This window comes from Hemitrygon akajei, chromosome 32, assembly GCF_048418815.1.
Source record: "Hemitrygon akajei chromosome 32, sHemAka1.3, whole genome shotgun sequence".
NCBI lineage: Eukaryota > Metazoa > Chordata > Chondrichthyes > Myliobatiformes > Dasyatidae > Hemitrygon > Hemitrygon akajei.
In genome coordinates, this window is record NC_133155.1 from 7,451,936 (window position 1) to 7,466,465 (window position 14,530).

The 14,530-nt window shown below is 42.0% G+C and overlaps 1 protein-coding gene across 1 annotated transcript in view; it reads right to left on the bottom strand.

Annotated features, from left to right (window-relative positions):
* Positions 1-14,530, bottom strand: part of slc9a1a (solute carrier family 9 member A1a) — a 58,977-nt gene that overhangs the window by 19,482 nt on the left and 24,965 nt on the right. Inside the window, exons 3-6 of the mRNA XM_073034530.1 lie at positions 13,974-14,224; positions 12,977-13,194; positions 9,932-10,128; positions 8,096-8,185 (exon numbers count right to left, since the gene is read on the bottom strand). Of these exons, the coding sequence (XP_072890631.1) occupies positions 8,096-8,185; positions 9,932-10,128; positions 12,977-13,194; positions 13,974-14,224 (756 nt within the window). The remainder of the gene's footprint in view (positions 1-8,095; positions 8,186-9,931; positions 10,129-12,976; positions 13,195-13,973; positions 14,225-14,530) is intronic.

The following is a 14,530-nucleotide window of genomic DNA, read 5'->3' on the forward strand; positions in this document are numbered from 1 at the left end:
GGTCGCTCTACAAGCAGATAAGGTTTGGCAAACCCATGAGCAAGTCACACCATAAAAAATACAGTTTGCAATGACTGATAAAGAGGGCTGAACTTAATGCAAGCCTGACTTGCTTCCGACATAAGACTAGAGAGAACAGGAGTCTGAATAAGTGTTCCAGTATAAGTGGGTGACATGATTGTGTAGTGGTTAGTGTAACGCTATTACGGCACTAGTGAACTGGTTCAATTCTGCCGGTTAAGAGTTTAGAGTTGTCCCGAATAAGTGGCTGTCCCAATTAACCGATGGCTAAATTAACCAGAATCCACTGGATTCAAACAAGATGAAGCAAACTTATTGACAAGGGTAAACACGAGGAAATCTGCAGATGCTGGAAATTCAAGCAACACACACAAAATGCTGGTGGAATGCAGCAGGCCAGGCAGCATGAGCACTGACGAAGGGTCTCGGCCCGAAACGTCGACTGTAATTCTTCCTATAGATCAGGGGTGTCAAACTCATTTTAGGTCACGGGCCGGATTGAGCAAAATGCAGCTTCATGCGGGCCGGATCAGTCGGACGCGTGCCAATGCAGCTTTCGTTGCCTCCGTTTTTTCAGCCTGCTCTCATGTGTCTCAGTCTCTGCTATAACTACAAAGTGTTTCACTTTACAAATTCCGTTTCTTATGAAGAAGACTGCCGAGCAAGACTGCCGAATAAACACTAAAAACCCTGAAAACCTGGTACCTGAATAAACTCAGCATTAGCCATATCATACGCCATAGGTGCTTCGATTACTGGGGCCAGCTTTAATAGTAATTAGATATTATCTCGCGGGCCAAAGATAATTCCACTGCGGGCCGGATTTGGCCCGCGGGCCTTGAGTTTGATATATATCCTATAGGTGCTGCCTGGCCTGCTGCGTTACACTAGCATTTTGTGTGTGTTATTGACAAGGGCAGTGCGAAATGCAAAATGTCATGGATGCCGAAATTTAATACAAAAACAGAGCGACATGCAAGAAATAGCAAGCAAATCCATCTGTATCAGCAGAGTAGGAAATATTGAGCACATATGCCGTGAAATTGAGAAGAATACAAAGCTGTCTCATTAAAACACAAGATTCTGAGAGCACTTGACATATTAGACTGAATAAAGATACTTTGATAGGAAAGTCAAGAATATGGCTATAGTGTAATGATAAGGGGTTAACCACAGGACTAAGTTCAGGACAAATTTAGAATCATAGAACATTACAGCACAGAAACAGGCCTTTTGGCCCTTCTTGGCTGTGCCGAACCATTTTTCTGCCTAGTCCCACTGACCTGCACCTGGACCATATTCCTCCATACACCTCTCATCCATGTACCTGTCCAAGTTTTTCTTAAATGTTAAAACTGAGCCCGCATTCACCACTTCATCTGGCAGCTCATTCCACACTCCCGCCACTCTCTGTGTGAAGAAGCTCCCCCTAATGTTCCCTTTAAACTTTTCCCCCTTCACCCTTAACCCATGACCTCTGGGTTTTTTTTCTCCCCTAGCCTCAGTGGAAAAAGCCTGCTTGCATTCACTCTATCTATACCCATCCTAATTTTATATACCTCTATCAAGTCTCCTCTTATTCTTCTACGCTCCAGGGAATAAAGTCCTAACCTATTCAACCTTTCTCTGTAACTCAGTTTCTCAACTCCCGGCAACATCCTTGTAAACCCTCTCTGCACTCTTTCAATCTTATTAATATCCTTCCTGTAATTCGGTGACCAAAAGTTATTTCAAAGGTTGTGATTTTTTGGAATTCTTCATCACAAGGACTTATAGATGATAAATGTATTCAAAGCTGAGAAGAATAAATTTTGATGACAGGAGAATCAAGACTTGGGGAAGGGGAGGAGGTACGGGGGGAATTGAGCAATCAAAATGACGTCAAGAGCAAAGATCAGATTGGGCAGAAATCTTACCAAACAATAGTGCAGGTTTGTGGCACATTCCTATTCCCAAACCTTACATAGCAACATGGGGTGGTTAAATGGTGCTAGCTTTACTCTGCACACATTTCTAAACAAGTAAATAAAAAATCCAACTCACCCATTAAATCAACAGGTACAGAGTGCCCTATACTCTGTGTGTGTTGGAAGGACATCAAGAATTTGACCAAGAGCTTGTGGGATAGAGTTATATCACAAGGGAGGAGATGCAGAGAAAGAAAGGTTATAGTAATATTGTAATATTGGGTTTATAATTGGGTTTATAATTGGGTTTATAATTGGGTTTATATTGGGTTTATAATTTGGAATAATTTGGAATCAGGATTATGAATCCCAATTGTTATGTTTGCCCTCTGGTATTAGGAGAAGAATCACTGTGTAATAGGTGGAGTGACTTGGAAAATGGATATAGAGGGGAAACAATAAAGTTTTTATACTTCCTGATTGAAACGATTATACACAAAATGGTGGGGATGTGGCTTTGCTAAGTGAATCTAAAAACAGAATATACAATCAAAACCTCATAGCTAAAACTTCTCAGTATCACTTAGAACAAACTGACTTGGGATGAAACAAGTGCCATGGTAGCATAATGATTAGCGTGACTCTATTACAGCTCGGAGGGTTGGAGTTCCGAGTTCAAACCTGGCGTCCTCTGTAAGGAGGTCATACGTCCTCCTCATGGAATGTGTGGGGTTCCTCCGGGTGGTCCGGTTTCCTCCCACAGTTCTAAGATGCACCAGTCAGTAGGTTAATTGATCTGGTTGTCTTGTGATTAAGGTAGGGTTAATTATTAGGCACTGCTGGGAGTGCAGCTTGAATGGCCGGAAGAGACTATTCCGGCTTGTATCTGTAAATAAATAAAAGGGTAACGTGGGAAGGCAGATTCAACGACATGGGTTAATAGCATACTAGGACAGAAAGGAGCTGCATATTTGGGCCAGGCTATACCTACACCCTTCCAGCAGAACAACGGGCTAATTTTAAATGAATAATTTGACAGAGTGCGGTGACACCGACTTGGAAGAACGCTAAGATTTACAGAAACACAACTTCAAAATTTTTTAAGAGAAAAAATTAACGACAAATTGCAGAACAAATTAGTCAATGACAGATAAAAGCACGAACAAGTAAAGACAAATTTAAAACAAATGTTAATAAACCATACTTCGGAAAATTACTAGAAACTATATTAGCAGAACATCCATCAGCAGAATTTAAAAAAACAATCAGCATGGATTCCAGAAAATTTCAACATGCTTAACTAACCTGATAGCAGTTTTGAAGAGGTTATGGAAAGAGCAGATAAGGCTAACGAAGATTCATTCACTTGCACTTTCAAAAAGGCCTTCGACAAGTGACCAGACGGTAGACTCAGGACAAAGGTTAGAGAATGTAGAATCAGGGACAAATAGCAGAATGGATAGCAAATTAGCTAAATGAAAAAAAAACATAAAGCAGAGAATAGGGGTGAAGGGTAGTTATTTAGATTGAAGTAAGGTAGAAAGCAGTATTCCATGAAATTAAGTGGTGCAGCCATGTTATTCATAATTTAGATTTTCATCATTATGTGCAGTGTTAAATGACTTCTTCATTACATGCTGTATGGTTTGACGTGGACGATCATGGTCTTTCCGTGACCATGATTGTTCTTGGCAATTTTTTCTACAGAAGGAAACTTAACTAAGTACTTACTTATCTGTGTATATTTACTTGTGTGAATGGAACAATCTGACCATTACACTGTATTTTGTTTGCTGTCAGTTTCAGCTAGGAAGCTATACCCTGACTCTTGTGTCATTTTTGAATGGAGTATGGCTGACCGTATTACAAAACCTCAGCAAGGGCAGTACGAGTATATAATCCAAAAGTTGTAGTGGTATGATATATTGAAAGGCGGGAATGAGACATCTGTAAAGAGGCAGGAACCAGAGTTGCAAATTGGGCGAAATTACCAATTTCTGATATTAAAAACATAAAATGCTTTGCGGGTCAGCATCTAAGGATACTGAAACAGTTGGTGTTTCCAGTTCATATCCTCTCATCAGAGCTAAAAAAAGTTTAGAAAGCAAGCAAAGAAGATTAGAGAGAACAAGAGAACAAACTTGCAGATTTGATCAAATGCATAGTTTGACAGAGAATCTGAATCCTAGCCCTGCTATTGCCAAAGAATTTTAAATACTTCAATTGATTAACTGATTTGATAAGCTAAACAGTGCAATAAACTCATTTCTGGCATTAACATTCCACAATATTGTTCTTAACTAAACTACAATTAGCTTGTTCAGGATTGACATCAAGAAACTCTCCCCGTCACAAAGGGAGATGAAAACCTAACATTGCTTTTCCCAACAAGGTGTTAACACAAGTAGATATTTTAAAATTAATTTTTTAGGGGGCATGGCCTTTCAAGGGTATAAAATCATATGTGGTTTGAGCAAACATATCAGCTCCAATAAAAGTGAATCATGGAACCAGGTCAAGAGGACTGCAGGTCATTAACCGTGCACTCAGTGGATAATTAAAAGCTTCTCCGTAGAGTGAAATCTTCCATTAGCATAAAGGCTTTAAATCACCTTATGTAACAAGTAGCTTCACCCAAGTTTAGACATTATAGATCTCCTACTAGTTGTCCACTCATTTCCCCTTCTCACAAATCAACCCATTTTTATGAGTTAATTCAGTTAGCAGGGGTAATAAGTTAATAAGGGTACTTGCAACCTTTCTATTCCAAAAAGGGTGCCTCTCACCCATCCCAATAAGTTTTAAATCAACTAAATGCATTGAAGTACAGTAACTATTTCAAAATAAATGACCAGAGCCAATATGAAAACAATCTGGTCCACTGTCATACAGTCTCAGAAACAATCAAGAGAATGATTTGTGTTATTGACTCAAGGCTGAATATTGGCCAGTATATTTTTTACAGTTCACCTGATCTTTCGCCCCCTGAACCTAAAGGACGGCACACCTCGATGCAAAAGTTGCTAGAGCAGGACTTGAGCATTTGGCTTTCAAATTCAGGAGCCACAGCGTGCCGAGTACAGAGATAACAGCAGCAAGGGGCACCACAGTAGTGTAGCAGTTAAAGTGTGATGCTATTACAGCTCGCAGCATTGGGAGTTCAGAGTTCAATCCCAGTGTCCTCTTAAGAAGTTGTACGCCCTCCCCGAGAGCATGTAGGTTTAAACAGGTGGGTTGCTGGTTGGCTGGAAGGGTCTGTCCTGCACTGTATTTCTAAATAAATTGACAAATAATTATTTTACTTAAGGTAAAATTTACTTATTCACTTATTATTGTTTGTACAATTTCTTTTTTTCGCACATTGGGAGTTTGACAGTCTTTTTTAATGGGTTGTATTGGGTTTCTTCGTTTTCTGGCTGACTGTAAGAAGACAAATCTCAAGGTTGTGTCTAGTACAGTAAATGAACTTTGAACTGAGCCCCAGTTCCCTTAATAACTTTCTGATTACTACAGTCAATTACACATATAAGAGAAGAACCTCCTTGCTTTCAACATATCATGGACATTCCACAGTATTTCAGAGTGCTATCAAAATCTGACGCCAAGACTTGGTCATTGGGAGTATCTTACAGGTAGAAAAGGAGGCACAAAGTGCTGAAATTCCTTCCCAAAACCTAATGAGCCTTGGCAACTCAAGGTACCACAGCAAATAAAAGGACACTCAACATTGATGCACCACAAGGATGCATGCCCAGTCCACTGCCCGACTCTATATGTCATCAGGAGTTTTGTGGAAGACTTGGAACGTCACCAGCGACACTTGCTAATTTTTACAGATATACCATGAAGAGCATTCTAACTGGCTGCATCATGGAGGGGCCACTGCACAGGGTCGGAAAAAGCCGTAGAGAGCTGTAAACTCGGCCAGCTCCACCACGGGACTAGCCTCCCCGGCACCGAGGACACCTTCAAAAACCGATGCCTCATCAAAGCAGCATCCATCATTAAGCACCCCCATCATCCGAGACATGTCCTCTTCCCATTGCTACCATTAACAAGGAGGTACGGGAACCTGAAGGCACACGGTCAATGTTTCAGGAACAGCTTTTCCCCTTTGCCATTCGATTTCTGAATGGACAGTGAACCATGAACACTACCTCAGTATTTTTTCTTCCCTTTTTACACTACACACACACACATAGATATATATATACACACACACACTTATTGTCATTGACAGTTTAAAAAAAATATTTATTGCAATGTTCTGCTGCTGCAAAACAACAAATTTCATGACATATGCCAGTGATACTAAATCTGATTCACAAATAGTAAAATAATTAAATTCAGGGACATCCTAACTGTAAAATCCGAAGAGCAGCTATCTCAAACATGCGTAGGGATGGAAGAGGTTACAGATGTAGAGAGGGGGTGATCATGGAGGACTTTGAATTTTAAAGTCAAGGTAATACTAAACAAGGAGTTACAGTAGGTCAGCAAGCATTGGGGTTCAGTGAACAGGACTTTCTGGGCAGCTGATTTTGATGAATACAAGAGGCTTATCAGGAATCTGCACAAGCAGTCAAATATAACAAGGGCACAGCTGAATTTCATAAACTAAATTTCTGCTCATCCAGCACTGAGTGCTGACAAGCATTTGTCAAATTAGAGTCCGTGAGAAGGTCAAGAGAAATCATTGGTGAGTTAAAGCAGAGTTTCACCATCATTAATGAGGAAGCTAATGACATGTTTTCAGATAATTTTGCCTCATGTCACTGATTAGATGAGTAGATTCAAGATTGGTTTGATTGGGAAAAGGTAGAATGGTTGATGCTACCACCTGCTCCTGCCCCACCCACACCCTTTGCTCCCACCACATTTACAAACTCACTCTCCACTCTATATTGACAAATACGGTACTATGTAAAAATCATAGCTATATACATGTGCTTAAGATTTCTGCACAGTACTATGCCAGTGCCTCTTATCTTGAAAACTATCGAATACTGAAAGGCCTAGATAAAATGGATGTGGAGAGATTATTTCCTATAAAGACAGTCTAGGACCAGAGGGCACAGAATGATGTCCCTTTACAACAGAGATGAGGAGGAATTTTTCTTTAGCCGGAGGGTGTTGAATCTGTGGAATTCAGATGGCTGTGGAGGCCAGGTCATGGGTTATATTTAAAACAGAGATTGAGAGATTCTCAGTCAGTAAGGGCATCAAAGGTTACGGGGAGAAGGCAGGAGAATGGGGTTGAGAGGGATATTAAATGGTGGAATGGCAGAGCAGACTCAACAGGCCAAACGGTCTAACTCTGCTCCTATTCTTCACGGTTTTTCACCAAAATATTTACTTAGCGAAGCAAAGTCTCCTGAACTCACGAGTGTTGTGGGTCTTCTTAGCTTCAACCCCCAGTCGCTGCAATATTACTTATCTTCATTAGGGGGCTCAAACATATACTAAAAGAAAGCATTCAGTCTCTCCAGGCAGTCTTGCATCTATTTACCATAGGGAGCAAAAGTATAAAGACTAATTTCATTACATATGAGAGTGATGATAAATCTGATTCTGTTATGGGTCTCTACCGTGGAAAGCAGTAGGAAGTGGGAAGCGGAACCATGGTTGGTAAAAGGGGAAGGGATCAGGAAGCACCAGAGAGACATTCTGTAATGATCAGTAAACCAATTGTTAGGAATTAAATGACCTTGCCTGGTGTCTCAGGGCTGGGTGTGTCTGCAGTAGTGTCACCTCCTGCCCTTGGCACTCCTCTGCTACCTGCCCTACCCACACCCTTTGCTCCCACCACATTTACAAACTCACTCTCCACTCTATATTGACAAATACGGTACTATGTAAAAATCATAGCTATATACATGTGCTTAAGATTTCTGCACAGTACTATATTTATTCATTTAATTTATTTATTGAGATATAGTGCAGGACAGGCTCTTCTGCCCCTTCAAGCTGCACCGCCCAGCAACCCCCAATTAACCCTAGCCTAATCACAGGACAATTTACAATGACCAATTAACCTACTAACTAATCGTACTTTTTAAGAAACCTACACACATACTGTAACACCCACCGTACAGGAAGACGTTCAGCGATAATAGTCCTTTAGAAGTGACTGATTGAGCCCAGAGAGCATTGACAACATTCCATACCTGGATGTGGATCTCTTCATTAATGGAACGTTTGGTATCTTGTTTCTTCTTCACAGCAAGCAATTCAACTAATGGTCGAATGGTCATCCCCTGCAAGCCAAGGATAAAACCAGTTAGTGCAGTTCAAAACTTCTTGTGGGTTTACTTTCAGTTCCACAGAAAACGATGACTAATGATACAGAGCAACCCACACAGAATGCTGGAGGAACTCAGCAGGGCATAGCAGTATCTACGAAAATGAATAAACGTTTTTGGGCAGAGACCCTTCTGCAGGACGGGAAAGGAAGGGGGCTTAAACAGCAGGATAAAAAGGTGGGGGAGGGGGTGGAGGGGAAGAAGAACAAGCTAGAGAGAGAAGCCGAGTGAGTGAGAAAGGTAAAGGGCTGGAGATGAAAGAATCTGCTAGGAGGGGAGAGTGGACCATGGGAGAAAGGGAAGAAGAAGGGGCACTAGGGTGAGATAAGAGGCCAGAGTGGGAAACAGAAGAGGAAAGGGGTAGGGGAAAAGACAAAATAAATACTGGAAGGAGAAATCGATGTTCATGTCATCAGGTTGGAGGCTAGCTGGACAGAAAATGAGGTGTTGCTCCTCCACACATTACAGTGGCCTCATTATGGAAGAGGAGGCCATGGACAAGTTGGAACAGGAATTGGGGTAGGAATTAAAATGGCTGGCCACAAGAAAATCCTGCTTTTGGCGGGTGGAATGGAAGTGCTCAACAAAGTGGTCCCCCAGATTCTGAAGGGCTCTGTTACAGTCTGAGGCACATCATCAGTGATTTTGTTTAAAATAACTTGGATTTATATCTTTAATGTAGATTTTAAATCCCAAAGAATATATCCAGCAACGTCCTCCCTGTGCTCTGTGTGGGTTTTAAGAGGGGTCGAAATACTGTGGCAGAAGGAGGAAATAATAAAGGACCTAGTCTTCTGAAAGTGCGATCATGGTGTGATAATACAGAATTCATCTTTTGATAAATATACAAGTAGACCATAAGGTCATTCATAATTTGCTGTTTAAGGGGTACAAAGCCTTCGCTGTTATTCTGAAATTCGATAACGTAAAAGGTTAATTACCATCGCAGTATGCAAATTAAACTCATGTAAGCTTAACTTCCAACCAGTTTCTGGTCTTGTAAGATACTTATTTTAAAAAATAACTCTCAGCCTCACTTTCATGTGTCAACATGGTTTTGACCCTCGGAAGTCACTGCCATTTTTGAACTCAGGATCTTTCCATGCTCCTAATGTGCATCACTTCACTTAACATCATTACTGCTAGTTTCCTTCCCCGACTTTTCTTCCCGTTAAGCCACTCCTTCAAATTTTAACAAGATTAGATCATCTTTCCAAAAATCCCTTGGTGCACCTGTGTGGCTTACAGAATTGTGAAACCATTCAGCTGAAATATCTCGGGGTAATCAGGTATTTTGTTTGTGATCTGGGACCCAGCAGCAACGAGCTTGCACAGAATCACATGGGGTCTACCCACAAACAAGGAAGCGATGCACCCTCTCCCTTGCTTACACAGTGACTCACCAACCCCAGGGCGCACAATTATTTATTTATTTAGCAATACCGTGCAGAATAGGCCCTTCAGCAACCCACCGATTTAACCCCAACCTAATCACAGAACAATTAACCTACTAACCAATAGGTCTTTAGCCTGTAGGAAGTAACTGGACCACCCAGTGGAAACCCACACATTCCACAGGGAGGACGTACAAACTCCTCAGAGGATGCCGAGAATGAAGTCTGAGCTCCGACGCCCTCAACTATCACGGTGTCGCGCCGTGACGCCACGTGCAAGTGGAGATTAGCTAAGAGATATACAGACCTGAACAAAGACAGTGAAGAAGATGAGAGTAATAATGGCAGTGAGGAACATGTTTCGAGGGAACTCTTCGTCCAGCAGGTAGCCAAGTGAAAAGGCGATAGCTCCTCGTAGGCCCCCATATGAAATTATGAACTGGTCCTTGGGCGTGAGCTTCACAATGCGGAATCTGTTAAGTATTAAAGACAGACCCAGAACACCTGAAAGAAAATTGCAGAGTTAGTAAAACGCACTTTGCTTCCATCTTTCCATAACCTTTATCTGGTTCCACACTCATTGGCAAAGCCCAACATTACAGAATGACCAGAACACGGAGGAGCACGGCACAGGACAAGCCCCAAACTCACCAAGTCTGTACCAACCATGACACCAAATTAAAACAAAATCTGATCCATATCCCTCCATTCCATGCACGTTCATGTCCATATCTAATTGTATCATAAGTACCACTATCTTATCTGCTTCCACCATCACCCTTGGCATGGATTCCAGACACCTACCTCTCTCTGTTTCTAATTCCAAGTATCTCCTCTCACCTTAATGCTACATTCTTCAGTAGTTAACATTTCTACCCTGGGAAAAAGACTCTACCTGTCTGACTTGTGCCTCTCATTATTACATAAAACCAGATTTTCTCTCAGCCTCCAATGCTCCAGAAAGAACAATTCAAGCTTATCCCACCACCCTTGTAGCTAGTATTCTCTAATCCAGGTAGCATCCTGGTAAACCTTTTCTGCACCCTCTACAGAGCCTCCGTGTCCTTTCTATAATGTGGTGACCTGAACTAGATGAAATGCTCCAAATGTGGCCCAGCCAAAGTTCTACATCGCTGCAACATGTCTTCCTGAATCTTATTCTCAATGTCCTGGCCAATAAGAGCAAGCAAGGGATACACCTTCTTTAACAGCCTCCCTCCTTATGTTACCACTCTTAGGAAGCTATGGACTGGCATCTCAAGATCCCTCTTCATATTAATGCTAAGAGTCCTGTCATTTATTGTCTAATTTTCTCTTGCATTTGACTTTCCAAAGTACAAAGCCTCATACTTGAGTGGATTAAACACCGTCTACAATTTCTCTGCCCGTGTCCGTAGCTGATTGGCATCCGACTGTATCCATTGACAACCTTCTATGCTAACAACAACTCACAGTTTTTGTATCGTCTGCCAACTCAATAACCGGCCATCCACATTTTTGTCCAAGTTACATACAGCACTGATTGCTGTGGACACCTCTGTCATGGACATCTAATCAGAATTACTGGCCCTCCACACTGAATTAATGACATATCGAAGTACCCACAAACACAGTGGCTATATTTCATTAAGGGTTTGAGGATATTTGGTATGTCACCTAAAACACTTGGCAATTTCTACAGATGTACCGTGGAGAGCATTCGCTGTCAGGTGTGGAAAGGTGGGGAGGGTACTGCACAGGATCGAAGTAAGCTTCAGAGAGTTGTAAACTTAAGTCAGCTCCATCATGGACACTAGCCTCTGTGGTATCCAGGACACCTTCCGAGAATGCTGCCTCAAAAAGGCAGCTTGCATCATTAAGGACACCATCACCCAAGAAATGCCCTTCTCATTGCTACCATTAGGGAAGAGGTACAGGAGCCTGAAGGCACACACTCAATGCTTCAGGAACAGCTTCCTCCCCTCTGCCTACTGATTTCTGAATGGAAATTGAACCCATCAACACTACCTCACTACTTTTTTGTTAATTTCTATTTCTGAATTACTTATTTAACTATTTTATAGAGAGTATACAAAGATCTTTGTGAAGGCTCCAACAATCTCCTCTCTTTCCACCCTCAATAACGTGGGATAAATCCCACCAGACTCTTGGGTCTTATCTACAATGTTCTTCAATGGACCCAACACCACCTCAACATGCCCTAGCTGATTAGCATACTTCACACTGATCTCACCATCCTTCATGCCCTTTCCTTTCATCAATATTAATGAGAAGTACTCATTTAGTACCTCTGGCTCTAGGCATAAATTTCCTCCTTCATCCTTGAATGACCCCATTCTCTTCCTAGTTACTGTCTTGTTTTTAATGTATGTATCAAACACTTTTATACATTAATCATACCTGCCAAAGACATTTCATGGTCCCCCTTGACCCTCCTAATTCCCTGATTGAGTGAATTACAGCTTTCCTGATATTCCTCAAAGTTCCTGTCTGATTTCAGCTTTCTAAAGCATACCTTTTTCTTTTTGGCTAAATTTACAACATCCCTTATCATCCAAGGTTCTGATACTTGCCAGCCTCCTTCCTCCTTACTGGAACATTCTGGTCCTGAATTCTGATCAGGGTCACCGAAGTGTGAGATGTGAACTTGGAGCTACTTCAACCTTCCACACTTAGCTCCTGCCTAATAATGTTGTAATTTGCCTTTTGTTGTACCTTCCTTTATTTGACCATATCCCAAGGACCAGAATTATCCTTTATTCATAGCCACCTTTAAACTTAAGAAACTGGTCCCAAAATACTCACTGAATCCCCAATCATCTGGACAGGTTCAAATCTCAATATAGAAGTATAGTATGGCATCTCCTCTAGTTAGATCAAGGGTTCCCAGCCTGGGGTCCACAGACCTCTTGCTTAATGGCATTGGTCCATGGCATAAAAAAGGCTGGGAACCCCTGAGTTACATCATCTACTTACCATTTCAAGAAATCTTCTTGAATGAATGTAACAAATTCTGCCCCATCTTAAACCCTTTGTTCTAATGAAGTCCCAGTCCTACTATGACAACCAGTTTTTACTTTTTTCCATAATCTGCTTACATATCTGTTTCTCATTCATCCAGCTGCTATCAGGAGGCAGATAGTATAACCCCAGAGTAATTGCTTCTTTCTTATTTTGAATTCTACCCATATTGCCTGAGTGGATGAGCGTGTGAGCTCTCGAAGTGCAGCTCTCTGATTAGAAATCCGTCTCCTTTACATTCCTCTCTATCACGACTGAAACCGTACAATAGCTTGTTACAGCTTAAATAAGCTCCGAAGTTTAACAAATAGCCCACACCCCCTCCACTTACCCAGGACCCGTCCGATCAGACAGAATGCCACTGTGCTGCTCACAAAGATCCAATTCCAATCGTGTTGCCCAGCAAAAGTGGACACACCCAGGAAGATAAAGATGAGAGTCTCGCTGACACTGCTCCACATCTTCAGGAAGTATTTAATGGTGGTGTGTGATTTATGAGATATGTTTGCCTCCACGTAAGGACGCATGACTGCACCACAGGCAATGAGGCTGTAAAACACAAGTAACAGCTTGCTCACTGAAACACACTGAATGTGCACAAAATATCCCTAGGGCCGTATTTCTAAATTAGGCCAAAGGATGACACAAACAAATAATGGACAAGAGGAAGAAGAGACCTTAGTCTGTTACCACCTCCTAGAACATAGCTTCCCATTATCACCACATGGTTTAGGAATAGTCCAATTCCAACACTGCCTCTACCCTACTAACTGTGAGCTCTCACTGAACATCAACCGAGAAAGGACTCCAAACCAATTATGTACTGAATAAATCATGCTGAGCCTCCAAGTAGACCATAACCTTGTCGTGGTTTGGAGGCTTGTGTGCCACAATGATCTGGACAGCTATGTTGGCTGGAGGCAGGGCTTTATGCTTTGGCTCTTGGTAGGGCCACCAGAACAAAAAGGTCAAAGGGTAGAGGCCAGACTAAGAGCAGTCCACCAGTCATCCAGGTTTAGGGGTTCAGCTCAGAGCTAATAACCCTGACTGGGAAAATTGTTTTGGGAACAGCAATGAAGAATCCTTCTACATCTGAGTGTGATGGTATTCCTGAGTCTCCACCCGGGACTTACATGACTGACAGTGGTGAAAACCGAGAAGAAGCTACTAACATGATGGAAGCCATGAACATCGTCAGAGACGGAGGATCTTCATTGCTGCCCTAAACACCAGTGGCGTAATGGGCAGTAAGTAAGCAAATTGTGATGGAAAAACATTCTCACATGATGACAAAACATTTTCCGTACAGTAGTTTCAAGGTCACTTACGCCATGATTCCTGAAAGATGGAAGAGCTCCGAACACAAGTAACTCATGTAACTGTAGAGGAAAACAAACAGAGGCTCGATAACACGAATGCGATATGTGAAGCGGGAGGTAAAGGCAGCCAAAATTCCAAAGAACATTCCAAAAAGGACACCTCCAAGAGCCACCACAAAAAATGACAGGAATCCGAAGACCACTTCCTTGGCTCCGATTGTATTGGCACTAGCAAATTCGTCGAAGAGGTGGTAGAGCACCTATTTGAATAAACACACATCAACTCAATTATACAGCTCAAGAGCCCTACACAATTGTTCCCACTCATACAGACACAATTCCTACACAGATTGGTCGAGGAGAATTCAGGGTTCATCCTCTGCTGAAAAGTCTAACCTCCAAGAGAACCACAACCTTGTCTTGGTTTGGAGGCTCGCATGACCCAGAGAGCTGGAGTCAGGGCCTTATGCTTTGACCCAGGCCAAACAGGTCAAAGGGTAGGGGCCAGACTAACAGTGGTCCACTAGACCTCCAGGTTCAGGGGTTCAGCTCAGGGCGCTAACTAC